Source organism: Choloepus didactylus, chromosome 5, assembly GCF_015220235.1.
Source record: "Choloepus didactylus isolate mChoDid1 chromosome 5, mChoDid1.pri, whole genome shotgun sequence".
Lineage (NCBI taxonomy): Eukaryota > Metazoa > Chordata > Mammalia > Pilosa > Megalonychidae > Choloepus > Choloepus didactylus.
The window spans coordinates 15,070,553-15,085,355 of record NC_051311.1 but is presented as its reverse complement, the minus strand read 5'-3'; the positions used below and the strand labels follow the sequence as shown (position 1 = coordinate 15,085,355).

The window sequence follows — 14,803 nt, the reverse complement described above, 5'->3', positions numbered from 1 at the left end:
AACAGCCGTCTTCAAACTGTCTCTCATCTGCAGCTCCTGTGCTTTCTTCAAAGTGTCCCTCTTGGCTGTAGCTCCTCTTCAAATTGTCACTCACAGCTGCAGTGAGTTCCTTCTGCTTGTTGGCTCATTTATATGGCTCCACTGATAAAAGGCCATGCCTCCATGGAAATTGTCTCATCAGAGTAATCACCCACAGCTGGGTGGGGCATGTCTCCAAAGAAACACTCAAAGAATTACAATCTAATCAACACTGATAACATCTGCCCACACAAGTTTACATCAAAGATAATGGCTTTTGGGGGGACATAATATATTCAAACTGGCACACCCATCATGTCAAGGCTGCCATTTTCATACATGTCCTATGAATAAGCATGCAACTTGCCTGCAAATGCTCAACCAAAATACCACCCCAGATTCTGTCACCTCAGACCACTGTACTTATCACCATAATCATGCCCTTCACCAGAATACTATAAGACTTCCCGAGTCTTTCCAATCCTGGAGACAGATCTGAGGTTTTGCTTCCTGTCTCTTTACACAGCTGCTCTTTAATAAAGCTCTTTCTCTCTTTGAAACCTTGGTGTTACAAGGATTGACTTGTGTGCATCAGGCAGCAAAACTGGCTCTGCAACAGTGATAAGTGCTATGCAGAAAAATAAGGCTGAGAAAAGTTACAGGGAATATTAGAGGGGTTTTCAAATTTCACATGTGGACAGGGAAGGCCTCATGAGAAGCCAACCTTTGGACAAAGACCTGAAGAAGGTGAAGGAGCCATGTGGATATCTGGTAAATGAGGTTTCTAGATATTTAAAAAATTAACTCATTAATTTATTTAAGTTATATGTATTCTTCATCAATTATCTGTTACATATGACATTAGCTCCAAATATAAAGAGATAAGAGGAGAGAACTACTGTTTATTGAGCGCCTGCCATGTACCAGGTACTTTGATCGGTGTCGAATATGAGGTTTGGTACCTTCACTGAGAGTTACAGCAGTGAAGGAGACAAGGCGTTACCATACATTCTTGGGGAAGCAGCTGTTATGAACAGGAATTAGTTGAAGTTGCACATCAGACGTTTGTCTGCACCTGAGCTATATGAAGTTTATCTCTCCCTTTGAGAACGAACTGATGTGTGAAGTGCGTTTGTCAGTCTACAGAGGAAAGCCAGCCGGGAAGCTAACAACACCTGATCACACCTTGTATTTATAGAGCACTGCAGTTTACAAAGTGCCTTCATAAATGTACTCATCTAATCTTCACAGTAATTCTAAGAAGTTGGTATTGTCCTAAGAAGTACTGATGTCTCCCTGGGTAAGACGGGGAAACTGGTTCTTCAGAAGGGTGGGTAATGTGATTGGGAGGCTGTACTGTAGGGCCTGGACTAAACCCTAGATAACCTGGCTTCAAGCACGATGCTTTCCCTCCCGCAGTGCAGCTGCGGAACGGCTGATGAAACAAAAGAGCTTTGTACTCCCGGGCTTGGTCCTCCTTCGATTTACAAAACGGAAGTAGCATTAGGATAACAGCTAGTGGTCGAACTAGTCACACAGCCTGCGCATGCGCAAGGGGCGGGGATCACGCTCACCGGAAAGGCGCCTGGGACTCTGAGTCCGCGCAGACGCAGAACTATCTCCCGGCGGAAGCGGGGCTGGCGGGGCTCTGGCTGCCTCAACACCCGGTGTACAAGGTGGCAGCGCGGCGCAGTGCGCATGTGCGGCAGCTTTCCTAGGGGCCGGGTTGAGAGCCGGACCGGGGCCAGCTGGGCTGGTAGCTGAGCGGGTGAGGATGGACGAGGACGTGCTGACAACCCTTAAGATCCTCATCATCGGCGAGAGTGGGGTGGGCAAGTCCAGGTGAGGCGGGTCTGGGGCGGCGGCCGGTCTGGACGCCGTGACGAGGACGGTAGGGCTGTATCTGCGTCCTGGGCCGCGACGGGAACGGTCGCTGGCGGCGGCGGCGGGCCCGGGCGGCCTGGCCCGCGCCCTCGGCCTCCCCGCGCGGCCCGCTCCCCGCGCCCTCCCCGGCTCTGGCCTCGAACGGGCCCGAGTTCCCGGGATCGCCTCTTCGGTCACTGTTGCACCCAGAAAAACAATCGTGAGGGCCCCCCTTCGGCCGCCGTCGTGCGGCCCGGAGCGCAAGGCGTGGCCGGCCTCCCAGGGCCGAGTCCGGCTGCGGGGAGGCCTCGCCCTGGGCCCCTCGGGGTTCGGGCTCCCTGCTCCCCGCGGGTCGTCAGCCGGAACTTTATCACTGGGGGATTTCTGTCGGGCTCCTCGAAATACGTAATGTCCCACCCAGGAAGTTTCATGGCGCGTTAGAGCACAGCCCTGACTTATTTTGGCGCAACCCCAGTGTCGTTTATGTTTTGTTTTGTTTTGTTTTTTTCATGAGTCGCCCGTGGAAGAATTCATTGGTGTTCACACTGCTTAAAAAATTCGCTTTAACCTAAGATGTGAGAGCTTAATTTATGGGACGTCTTTGAAAATAAAGCGAAATTGCCACTTCTCTGCCACATTGTGTAGAATTGTCTTTTATGTTCTGACCCTTTCTTGGGGGAAAATAATATTGACAAGACGTTGAGTGGAGGATAAGACAAGACATGGATGGGTGTGTGTGTTGCCAGAGGGTTGTGAATTCGTCCAAGACTCTCGAACAGAGTACTCCAGATGAGGTCATCGTTGCCATCTGATTTTGGGTAGGTTGTATTCTAGACAATCTTGATCTTTCAACAGTATTCATAATCCAAGGGCAAGAGGCAATTTCATATCTTAGCCATAATACCTGATATGTATTATCCTTCAACTCACTTTTTAAATTTCTTGGTCTTTCTTAGATAGTTAAGGATTTGAAAGCTTGCTCTGTAATATGTTCTGAAATTTTACTATTTTTAAATGATGACTGCGTTTTCACAGTTTTCTTCACTTAATGTACTTTGTATTTACTGGGGTGAGGGATTTGTACATACCATGGAATAGATTAATGGAATAATGTGGGCTAGCAAAATGGTATGATTTCTGTGTGTGTGTTACTTAAAGGGCTGATAAAATCCTTGTCATAGTTGCACGTTTTTGAGTGTTAAAAAATTAGTCGATCTATTGAACATTGTCTTGATGAGAATTCCAAAGCCTTGTGACCTTTCTCTTTCTTGAAATGTGGCCCTTATTTGGGTTAAGGTATATGGAATTGCTGTTTTTGAAGTCAAGTGTGGTCCAATGACATTTCTTCTGGTTTGACCCAATACATGGTTGGTTAGCACTTTTTCTGAATGTACTGGATGGAAGACTAGCTTAACTGTGAAAATTCTCTGGAGGGTTCCCTGAAGGTACAGTGTTGATGTAATCAAGGATCCCCCTTTAGAGTGAGGTCTGCTAAGTGGATTTATTATTGGTTGCCCTGGTTTGTCGTCCCCCCCCCCCCCCAACAAACTTACTTGGGCTTAGTCTGTACTAAGCTTTTTCTAAATACTTAAGTAGCGAATTATCAATGCTCACCTCTAATTACCTCTTTCAAGAAAGAATAGCATTTTGGGGAAAAGTTTACTTCTTTTTCTAGCTAGGTAAGCATTACTGGTCTGTGTGATGTGCTGTTGAAAACAATCGTGAACACTACTTTCTGAGTAAAGATGGGAGTAAATGACTCGGCTAAAATAGAAGCCTATGCTATTTAAGGTAACTTAGTAGAAAAAAATTGCTCAAAGATATAAACTTACAGGGTTGGTCTAACCAATAATTCATTTCTGTTTCCTTAGAGATCTGGAGCTAGTGGAAGTGAGATATCACTTGTGTTGTTGAAAAATTATTGCACAATAGAGGATAGTTTAGCTCAAATTAGTTTTTCCAGTTTTATTTCAGACTGTTGGAGGGTAAAGGGTATGTGACAGCAGCCACATCAGGGTTGAGACTGGTGTCACCACTTGGGTGACCTCGTGTACGCTACTTTAACACTGGGCCTTAATGCCTTCATTTGAAAAGTGAGGGCATTGGAATAGAAACCTTATAAGCCCTATCTAATGTCAAATGTATAACGTTCTTTGTTTCTGTGGCTGGGCTGATGAAGGAAGGATGTAGCAAAGTGTATCAGGAACTGGAAGGGAGTATAGAGACCTTCTGTTAGCTGAATTACTGTCCCTCCCACACTTCTTCCATCCTTTTTGAATTCCATTTGTAAATCGAGAAGTGAATATTAGTTATAATTGCACTGTTTATTATAAATCTGGTCTTCTGTAAGTGGCATGGTGGTAGTTATTCTTTCCATCCATAGCTCTGCATGGAGAGTATTTCACTCTTTAACTTTGAAAATAGAAAAGCTTAAATATACAAGCTTTAGATTAGTGGTTCTTAATTATTTTGGGTTGCAGATTCCTTTCAAAATCTAATAAGGGAAATGGACTCTCTGCTTAGAAATACATTTCGTGTCCCAGGTAAAGATCTGCTGATTTATACTCAGAGCCTGTATTAAAATGGGTTGCTTGTGCCATACCAATTCTCTGCCCTTCCTGATAAAGTGCCGTTAATGACCAGGGTTGTTGTAAGGAATAGTAATTACGGAAGAAATCCCCCTGGCCTTAGGGTCTGGCACATTGTGGATGCTCAGTAAATAAGAGCCAACACCATTATTATTTGTATTATTATTATGGGGTTGTTATTATTACTACTACTCTATGAGGTTATGTTAACCTATGTCTTAGTAATAGTTTTGTGTAGTGACCAAGTAAGTATGTTTTCTATTCTTAAATTATGGGTAACTGAAATTTTTAGTGAAAGCTTCACTTTTATTAATTTAAAGTTTAATGTTGAGGAGAGAAGAACTTTTTATAAGTAGTCTTTTAAGATCCTTAAGATTTTAGTAGTGCTATCACCTATTTCATGTGGAAGTAAATAAAAATGGTTATAGTCAAGAGGATTCAATGGAAGTAGAAAAATCTAAAATTTGGCTCTTTTCTCTTTTGCTTTGCCCTTGTAGTGCTGGTTTTATGGTAAACACAAGAAAGTAAAACCAAGAAAAGGAGAATTAAATCCTTCAAATATAATTAATGACACTGGGTTTGGAAACTACGGGGAGGCCCTTATGTTTTGTTGTCTATTCTGTGGACAGAAAAATCTGTAACATCAGTAATCACAACCTCTAGAAATAGTCATATGAAGTTTTCTGCAATTCAAACATCTGATAGCTATTTCCTAGATTTAGGAAATGCAAACAGATCCCTAGAACAGCCTTCTTGTACCTTAGGAGTTAATATGAAGAAAGATTGATCAATTTGATAAGTCTAGAGCTTTAACAAATGCCTAGATTTGATGTTTGAAGAGCTTCTAATAATTGACACTTCTGCCTCATAGTACATAAAATAATTCTGGGAGGTGTAAAATCTTAGAGTACCCTCTAATCTGGGTATGTTTTGCTTCTGTGCCTTCTTTACTAATTTGTTTACCATTTCCTAGGTTTAGTCCTTTATCTGTCACCATAAGGCGGGCAGTTGTCCTTTGATTTTTTTGCATTTTCTGTCTGTATTAACTTTTCATAGCACAGATCAGCTTGTCATTCCTTTGTTTGCATGCTCCTTACTGCCACCTTGATTCATGCAACTTCCCTACTGTTTGCCAGCCATTGTGTGCTCTTTCTGCCCTTATTTTTTACTATATGTTTTCTTCTGACCTAGGTAGTAGTCATACTACTTGTTACAAAAATTTAGGTTTTCACACCTTTTTGTTTCCACTTGAGTTCAGAATGGATTATACATCAGATTTTTAAAAAATCAATTTTTTGTATTCTAAGAGAATCTTATTTCCCCCCTTTCTTCTATATCCGTTAAAGCATGTGTTGCTAATATTTTCTCAGAAGGACGTACCGGTACAGTAAAACCACCAAACCAAAACAGACACATCTTTTCACACTCGGGGAGTTGTGTAAGGGAGCAGGGGGTATATATTTTCTAGTAAACTACTTTGTTCTTGAGGTTCTTTAATTGCCTTTCCAATCATTTAATTTCTCTGTGTATACCTGCACTGAGGCAGTATTCCTGGGAACAGACATACATCAGCTGTTCTTCTCTGCATCTGATAATTTGTGACAAAATACAGCATACATGAACATATTTATCAAATGATTAGAAAGAAGTCAGATTCCTAATCTGTCTTTTTAATATCTCTTCTAGCCTGCTCTTGAGGTTCACAGATGATACTTTTGATCCTGAACTTGCAGCAACAATAGGTAAGCCTGTGTTCAAAAATTCACTTATAATGTTGAATATTTTCTGGCCTTCAGTCTGTCTTCGCTAACTCTGTCTACCTGTCTCTGACCTCCCACTCCATTGCTTCCTTGTCTATTGAAATCTTGTTTGTCTTTTAAGGCCTAACTGATGTCATTAAATCTCTGAAGCCTTTTAGATTACCCAAGCAAAAGAACTCCCTTATCGTTGTCTCATGGCACTTTATTAATACTGCTGATAATATGATTCTCTCTATACACATTTCTTCCTGTACTAAGGATTCTCTTTTATTTAGCAGTATACAGCAGTTGTTTGAGCACTTATTGTGTGCTGCCCCTATCCCGAGAGGTGGGGAGGCTGTCACAGTATAGAAGTCTGGAGTTTGTATTTTTAGCATTAGCTCCAGTGTTGTGCATATATTCTGAGCCCAGCACATTTATTGATTTTAGCTATTAAAGATTATTAGGGTCAGTGATGCATAAATGCCTTTTTAAAATGAAATTTAGGTTGACTGAAAACAGTTTGCCACACTTGTTTACTAGATTGTATGAGAAGATAGCGGTTAATATTTTGGTATAACAAGTTTAGGAAGTAGACTGATAAAAGGTATCAAGAGACAACTGGGAGTAGTTGAAAAATAGCTGAACTGACTTGGAGCTGGTAGTGGTCTTGGCTTGGCGTTGAACTAGCTGTGTGATCTTGAGCAAATCTTGAGCAAGATTTCATTGTTTTGAACTCTAAATTGGGGGGTTTAGATGAGAGAGAATACATTTTTCTTCCAGCTCTAAAATTTCATGATCTTTTGAGTGTACTGAAGTGAAGATGGTCCTAGTAGCGTTATTGCTGTGGAAAAGAAAGAGTTTCTCTTAACTGGCTTTGTTCATTTTCATTTATTTTGCTGCCTTTTTTTTTCTTTTAACTTTTTATTGTGAAATTTCAAACTTAGAGAAAAGTTGTAAAAGTAGTACAAAGAATTCCTGTGTATGCTACTCAGATTGTCCAAATGTTAATATCTATCACATTTGCTTTATCATTCTCTTTCTCTCTACATAAACACACTCTTAGTATTCTTCTCTTTTGAATTGTTTGAGAATAAATTGCAAACATGATGCCCTTTAACCTCTAAATGATGTGTATTTCTTAAATTTACATTGATACAATATTACTATTTATAGACTTTCAGATTTCATCATTTGTCCTGTTAATGTCCTAAATAGCAAAAGAAAAAGTTGTTTCTGGTCCAGGATCCAATCTAGGATCACACATTGAATTTAGCTGTCATTTCTCTGTAGCCTCTTTTATGTATATGTGTGTGTGTGTATATATATATATAAAGTATTTTTTTTATTGAGATTGTTCGTATACCATAAAACTATCCAAAGATCCAAAGTGTACAGTCAATTGCCCATGGTACCATCATACAGCTGGGCATCTGTCAACACAATTAATTTTTTTTTTCCATTTTTAGAACATTTTCATTACTCCGGAAAAGAAATAAAGACAAAAAAAGGAAACTGAAATCCTCTCATACCCCTAACCATGCCCCACTCCATTATTGATTCATAGTTTTGGTATAGTACATTTGTTACTGTTCATGAAAGAATGCTAAAATACTACTCACTGTAGCATATGGTTTGTAATAGGTATATATTTTTTTCCTATATGCCTCTCTATTATTGAGTTCTAGTTATAGTGTCATACATTTGTTCTAGTTTATGAGAGAGATTTCTAATATTTGTATAGTTAATCACCGACATTGTCCACCACATGATTCACTGTTTTATACATTCCCATCTTTTAACCTCCAACTTTTCTTCTGGTGACATATGTGACTCTGAGCTTACCCTTTCCACCACCTTCTCACACCTTTCAGCTCTGTTAGTTATTCTCACAGTGTGCTACCATCATCCCTGTCTATTTCCAAATGTTTTAAGTTCACCCTAATTGAACATTCTGCTCATAATAAGCAACCGCTCACCATTCTTCAGCCTCATTCTATATCCTGGTAACTTACATTTCATGTCTATGAGTTTACATATTATAATTGGTTCATATCAGTGAGATCCTGCAATATTTGCCTTTATGTGTCTGTCTTATTTCACTCAGTATAGCGCCATCAAGTTTTCTTCATCACCCCATTTCTTTTAAGATGGTTTTGTTCACGCACCATACATTCCATCCTAAGTAGTCATTGGTTCCCTGTATAGTCACATATTTATGTATTCAGCATCATCACCACTATCTATAAAAGGACATCTCCATTTCATCCACAAAGAAGGAAGGAGAGTCAAAGAAGGCAGAGAGATAAAAGAAAATGAAAAGAGAAAGAGAGGGAGAATAAAACAACAAAAAAACACGAAAACTTGACAGTGAGAAAGCAACAAAAGGAAATAGAGCATTAACCTAAAGTAGAATAAAGAGTCAGACAACATCACCAATGCCAGGTGTCCCATATCCTTCCCCTAGTCCCCACCACCCCCATATGCATTTAGCTTTGGTGTATTGCCTTTCTTATATTAAAGGAAGCATAATACAGTGTTTCCGTAAATTATAGCCTCTAGTTTGCATTGATTGTATTTTCCCCCCAATCCCACCCTATTATTAACGCCTTACATTGTTGACATTCATTTGTTCTACCTCATGTAAAAACCTGTTTGTACCTTTTGTTACAATTGTTGAGTAGGTTTCCCTGAGTTACACAGTCCCAGTCCTTATCCTTCGTCTTTTGTTCTGGTGTCCCACATGGTCCCAAACTTCCTCTTTCAACCATACTCACAGTCATCTTTGTTCAGTGTACTTACATTGCTGTGCTACTATCTCCCCAAATTGTTTTCCAAACCTCTCACTCCTGTCTTTTCCTTTCTGTCTGCAGTGCTTCCTTTAGTGTTTCCCATAGAGCAGGTATCTTGTTCACAAACTCTGTCATTGTCTGTTTGTCAGAGAATATTTTAAGCTCTCCCTCATATTTGAAGAATAGTTTTGCCAGATATAGGATTCTTGGTTGGTGGTTTTTCTCTTTCAGTGTCTTAAATATATCACCCCACTTCCTTCTTGCCTCCATGGTTTCTATTGAGAAATTCATACATAGTCTTATCAAGATTCCTTCGTATGTGATGGATTACTTTTCTCTTACTGCTTGCAGTATTCTCTTCATCTTTGACGTTTGATTATCTGATTATTAAGTGTCTTGCCATAGGCCTATTCAGATTTATTCTGTTTGGGGTATGCTGCGCTTCTTGGATCTGTAATGTTATGTCTTTCTTAAGAGATGGGAAATTTTCATTGATTAGTTCCTCTGTTATTACTTCTGCCCCTTTTCCCTTCTCTTCTCCTTCTGGGACACCAATGACATATACATTCTTGCTTTTCGTTTTGTCCTTAAGTTCCTGGAGATGTTGCTCATATTTTTCCATTCTTTTCTCTATCTGTTCTTTTGTGTGTAGGCTTTCAGGTGCATTGTTCTCCAGTTCCTGAGTATTTTCTTCTGCCTCTTGAGATCTGCTGTTGTATGTTTCCATTGTGTCTTTCATCTCTTGTGTTGTGCCTTTCATTTCCATAGATTCTGCCAGTTGATTTTTCAGACTTTCAATTTCTACCTTATGTACGCCCAGTGTTTATATTATATAGGTCACATCTTTCTCAATATCTTCCCTGTTTGTCCCCCCTCAGTTATTTACTAGTTGTTCCTGGTTGTTTATTAGTTGTTCCAGGGAGACTATCTTCCACTCCTCTCTATGCTGTTATCTTAGATCCTTTCCCCATCTTAGATCCTCTCCTCTGTAGCCTCTTTTAATCTTTAGACTTTGTCTTTCATGGCCTTGTCATTTTTGAAGCGCATAGGCCAGCTGTTTTGTACAGTGTCCCTCATTTTCTGTTTGTCTGTTGTATCCTCATGGTTAGATTCAGGTTACCCATTTTGGGCAGGAATTCCACAAAAGTGTTTCTCTGAGCATTGCGTGAAGTGGCTCATGGTATCTGTTTGTGCCCTTACTCATGCTGGGACTATGGTCACTTAGTTTCTCTCCTGTGAAGTTGCTATTTTCCCTTTTCTAATTAGTAGGTATGTTGTGGAGAATGCTTTGAGACTATAAAGATGTCTTGTATCTTATACTTTTTGCCCACTTATTTCAGTATCCATTGATAATTCTTGCTGGAAACAAGTGACAAGGACAACACATGACCCATCATTCTTGTCATTCCAGTTACAGTGGTTTTCAAATGGTGATGTTTCTAAATCCATCATTTCTTCTACATTTCTTAGTTGGAATTCTGTTGTAAGGAAGAGCTTTTCTTTCTTTGTTCTTCCCCCCTCCCTTCCTCCTCCTTTTCTATCAAAGTGTACTCATAGAGCCTCTAACTTCTTAATAAATTATATCAGATATTACTTAGCTTTATATATATACATATCATTTACAGATTTAGTCTTCTATGTGAAAGAATAATTTAAAACAGTAGTAATTAAAAATCCATTTTAATTTGGCTCTTGGTGTATTATTTGCTATTTTAAAAGTTTTGTTAATAGTAAAACTTCATTTTGCTCAGAATGTTCCTGCAAATGGATAGTGAAGAGAAGAAGGAAAATAAACCCACTTAGAGTTAACGTTTTATTAAGGGAGTGACCATCATATATATGATGTAAAGCTAATTATCTTTGTTTGAAATTCATGGAACCTGGGGACTTGAGGAATAACAGATTCTTTATTACCCTTATTAGTAAAAAAGGTTTTGTCTGCTTTAAAAGCAAATACTAAGATTGAGGGATACCAATGACTATGTATGTAATTTGTTCTCCAAATGGTCCTGGGTCTTGAATGTCTAGTGAAAACGTATCTTTTACCTTTAGGTATCAGATTTTTTTCTGCCTTAGACTCTAACTAATACACTCAAGTTTCAGAAATAAAAACAGTTAGCTCAGAATTGTTAATGGCCTTGTGAAAAATTGTTTTGTGGAGAATTAGTATTTTACCTCATTGTAAAATAGTAAGGAAGACTCACTTTTATCTTCCAGTATTGAGGTGTAAAACTTAAGCTTCTGTTTTGTATAATTGTATAATTGTTTAAGATAATCATCGGACTTTGGGTTTGAAGATGGTATTGTGAAGTTGGTATTTTCTTCTTTTGCTTTCTGGCAATTAGCTAAAACACAAGAACACAACCCCCACCTTTTACTAAACTAGAAGACAGCCACAAAGTAAGTGGAATTGCTGCCCAAAGCAGTGGAGAGTAAGCAGGATGCATGTGGGGAATTAGAGAGGTTGCCACAGTGGCAGAACTCAGAGCCAGCAACAAATGTTTCATGAAGTTGAGATGCCCACCTGAGGTGCAAACCTAAATTCTTTGTTTATGAAAGCAGATGGGTTGCTTAGAAGAGCTAAAGGCAGGTGCTTCCCTGCACCTGGTTTTATTCTAAGACGTTGGGGAGATGAAGCTAAACAAGGGGATTGTACAAATAAGCCATCCTTTCAGGAAGCAATCTGTCTGTCTCTGTAGCTCTAGGGGAGGAGGTGACTGCATTGTAGGAAATCTCAGGGCTGCTCATCTCCCTCCACTGGCTGTTGAGAATTGAGCACCTAAACCATCTCTCATGCCAAAGTCTTTGCCAATCCAGTACCAGAGCCACCCCCACTGCCTTCTGGCTGAGCCTCCTGCAAATAGCTGGTCCAGGAAAACCTCATGTCCTGCAAAGATGAATAATCAAAAGGAATTCAGCTCATAAAAACATTCAAGAAGAAAAAAGGAAGAAGGAACAGGTAAAACAAATGACATGAAGAATACCCACCCGAAAAATAATTGCCATCAAGATTATGAAAATCGTGACCATACATTTTGCCATGATTTTAGCAAGTTTAGTGATATCTCACGTCCGAGAGTACAGAGTAGTGATAGAAGAGATCAGGGAAGAGGTGAGAAAATGCAGTCTATGTGAGCTGGGTGAACTGAAAGAAAAGAGTAAAATAATAAAATCTTCAATGAAATCAAAATGAAACTGGAAGATTACAGGGTAAAATAGAGACTGTGGAAAACATAAGGGACAAAGAAGCTAGAAATGGATGAACTAGAAAGAATGTATTGAAATAAATAAAAAATTTGAAACAAATTAGAGAGAAAATGATAGATTTGATAAAGAGAAAAGGAGATCCAGCGTATGCATAATTGAGTTTCAGAAGAAAACTATAAATAATTCAAGAGAACATTTCTGAAATTAAAATTAACACCATTGCCACCCTCTGTCTCCATCCCCTCCACCCCCACCTGCCTTCTTGCCTACACATGCACAATTGCGGGAATATTTTATCCAGGTTTTTTGTTTGCTATATGAGAATATTTGAAAAAGAGAGTATTAAATTCATTTTTATGTTATGGCAAGCATATATGGTGCTACTTAATCAGATACCTTCCTGAGATAGAAGTTATTGAAATTTAAGCCTGGAGATTAGATGCTTGTAGAAATCAGTTACACTAACTTTATATAATCTGATTAGATAGGCAAAATTTGCTTGATATTAAGGTTTTAATTTTTTATTTACCATGTTTTAGGAAGTTTAAATATAAAGAGAGGGCTTTAAATACAACTTTTTTCAAATAAAAAATTAGAAAATTTAAAGCCAGTTCTCTGGTTAAAAATTTTTAGGCCAACAACCTATTTCTTAATCTGTTATAAGATATAATTATTAGAATATGTGAAAAAATTTTGAGGATGATACATTTCAACTAAAGCTAGACAAATTTTGGTTGTTACTGGTTGACTTAGCTCAGTGATTCGTATCCCTCTCTTAATAAGCATTTAAAAACATCCCCGTGGTTTGGCCCTCATCACTGACCACTTTCTATGTTTGACTTTTGCATTTGGTAATAGGTTACAACTTCTGTAAAGGGAGAGACCAAATATGTTCCCACTGCAAGCTCCTTTACAATTTGAGCCTCTTTCTTTGATCCCTAACAAAAAGATAATTTAATTAAAATGGCCTTGTTCTAAAGTAGTATGTTTATACTTGTTTACCATAACAGGTACTTGTTAAAGTATTTGGAATATGAGATAATACAAGGAAAAATTAAAAAAAAATAATTCTATTTCATATAATTTCATTCAGTTTAATGTTCTGGTTAGAGTAAAGTAATAGGAGTTGGCTCTAGCATTTCTCTATTTAGAATATGTGGTAAATGATCTTTATATTTAAGTAGTTTCTTTTTTCTCTTTTATGTAGAGGTGTTATTAGGAAAGGTTGAGATTTTTTTATTTGCCTTTTCAGCATTGAGTAATGTGATCATATGATGTTTTTTCCTTAAATTTCTTGATGTAGTAAATTTGATTGATACTTTGGTACTGAAATGCCCTTATGTTTCTAGATAAACCTTCACTTATATTATTTGACGTATTTCTGGATTCTACTGACTAGTATTTAATTTAGAATGTTTATGTTTATTTTTGTACATAAGCATGGTCTTTCCTTTTTTGTTTTGTTTGTTTGTTTTGGCCAGGATTTGGTCTTAAATTCATATTGGTTTATAAAATGAAGGCACAGTCCATCTTTCTAAATTATCTTGATTCATTTAAACAATATTGAAATCATCTGTTGTTTAAAGGTTACATTTCACCTGTGAGTCAACCTGATCCTTATCCCTTTTTCACCATTCCAACCTCTTCACGTTTTCTATTTTTTATTTCTTAATTCTTTAGATAATTATAGGAGCATAACTTCTGGAAGAGTATCCATTTTTCTCAAGTTTTAAGTTAATTGCACATAATATTCTTTTAAACTCTTCATTATTTGTGATTATGGCTCCTGTCTCATTTCTAAACTGGTATAATTGTGTTGTTGGTATTTTCCTAGAGAATGTATGTATTTTTATTGTTTGGGAGAGTGCTTTTTCTTTCTCTCTCTCACTTCTTCCTACTTTTCTTTCTAGTTTATTTTGTTAGTTTCTTAAGGATGAGTGTTAAGTTCCCTTATTTTTAGTGTTTATTCTTTGGTAAAGATGACCTCCAAGAAAAAATTTCATTGTGTTTTGGTATGGAGTGTTCTTTATCATTGTGTTCTGGACAGTTTGAATAGTCAATTTTACTTTCCTCTTTGGTCGTTTGAAGTCTTTGATTCTCAGTTGCTAAGCTTTTTTTTTTTTTTTTTAGTCATGTTCCTTACTTATTGGATGATTTCCATGGGTTTGGAGTAAGACCTCCCCTCTGCCAGTCTCCTTGTCTCCATCAGCAGGAATCAAACTGGAGCCTCAGAATTCTGCCTGCTTTTGGCAAGACCCCCCTCTCACTCTCTTTCCTCTGCAGACATTTTTTCATCTTCTGCTGCTATCTGCCATAAGTCCAGCAGGCATCATACTGGTTTTCCCTACTGAAGTTAGTTATCACAAAAACCCAGGCTTTCCAGGCTGTCTTTAGCTCCAGACTCCAGTCTTCACAGGGCTTTGTACATCTTCCTTTCTCACCCCCAGCTTCCACTCTCTCTTAACCCTTGAAACCTATTCAGAATGCCCTCTGGGGTAGCAGAGCACTTATCCCATTTCATTGTTATTTCTTTTAAAATGGTTTGTAAACTCAGACTTGGAGATCCTCCATTGGATTTTTGGATCTGTAAGGCTTT

General features: G+C 38.3%; 1 protein-coding gene across 3 annotated transcripts in view; it reads left to right on the top strand.

Annotated features, from left to right (window-relative positions):
• Positions 1-1,671: 1,671 nt before the first annotated feature.
• RAB18 (RAB18, member RAS oncogene family) overlaps positions 1,672-14,803 on the top strand; it is a 45,607-nt gene continuing 32,475 nt past the window's right edge. Inside the window, exons 1-2 of one of the 3 annotated variants that reach the window (XM_037835583.1) lie at positions 1,672-1,860; positions 6,156-6,211. In XM_037835583.1, the coding sequence (XP_037691511.1) occupies positions 1,793-1,860; positions 6,156-6,211 (124 nt within the window). In that variant the 5' untranslated portion in view covers positions 1,672-1,792. Of the gene's footprint in view, positions 1,861-1,882; positions 2,700-6,155; positions 6,212-14,803 lie in introns of those variants that run through there. The other 2 variants (XM_037835581.1, XM_037835582.1) reach the window with 2 other exon arrangements.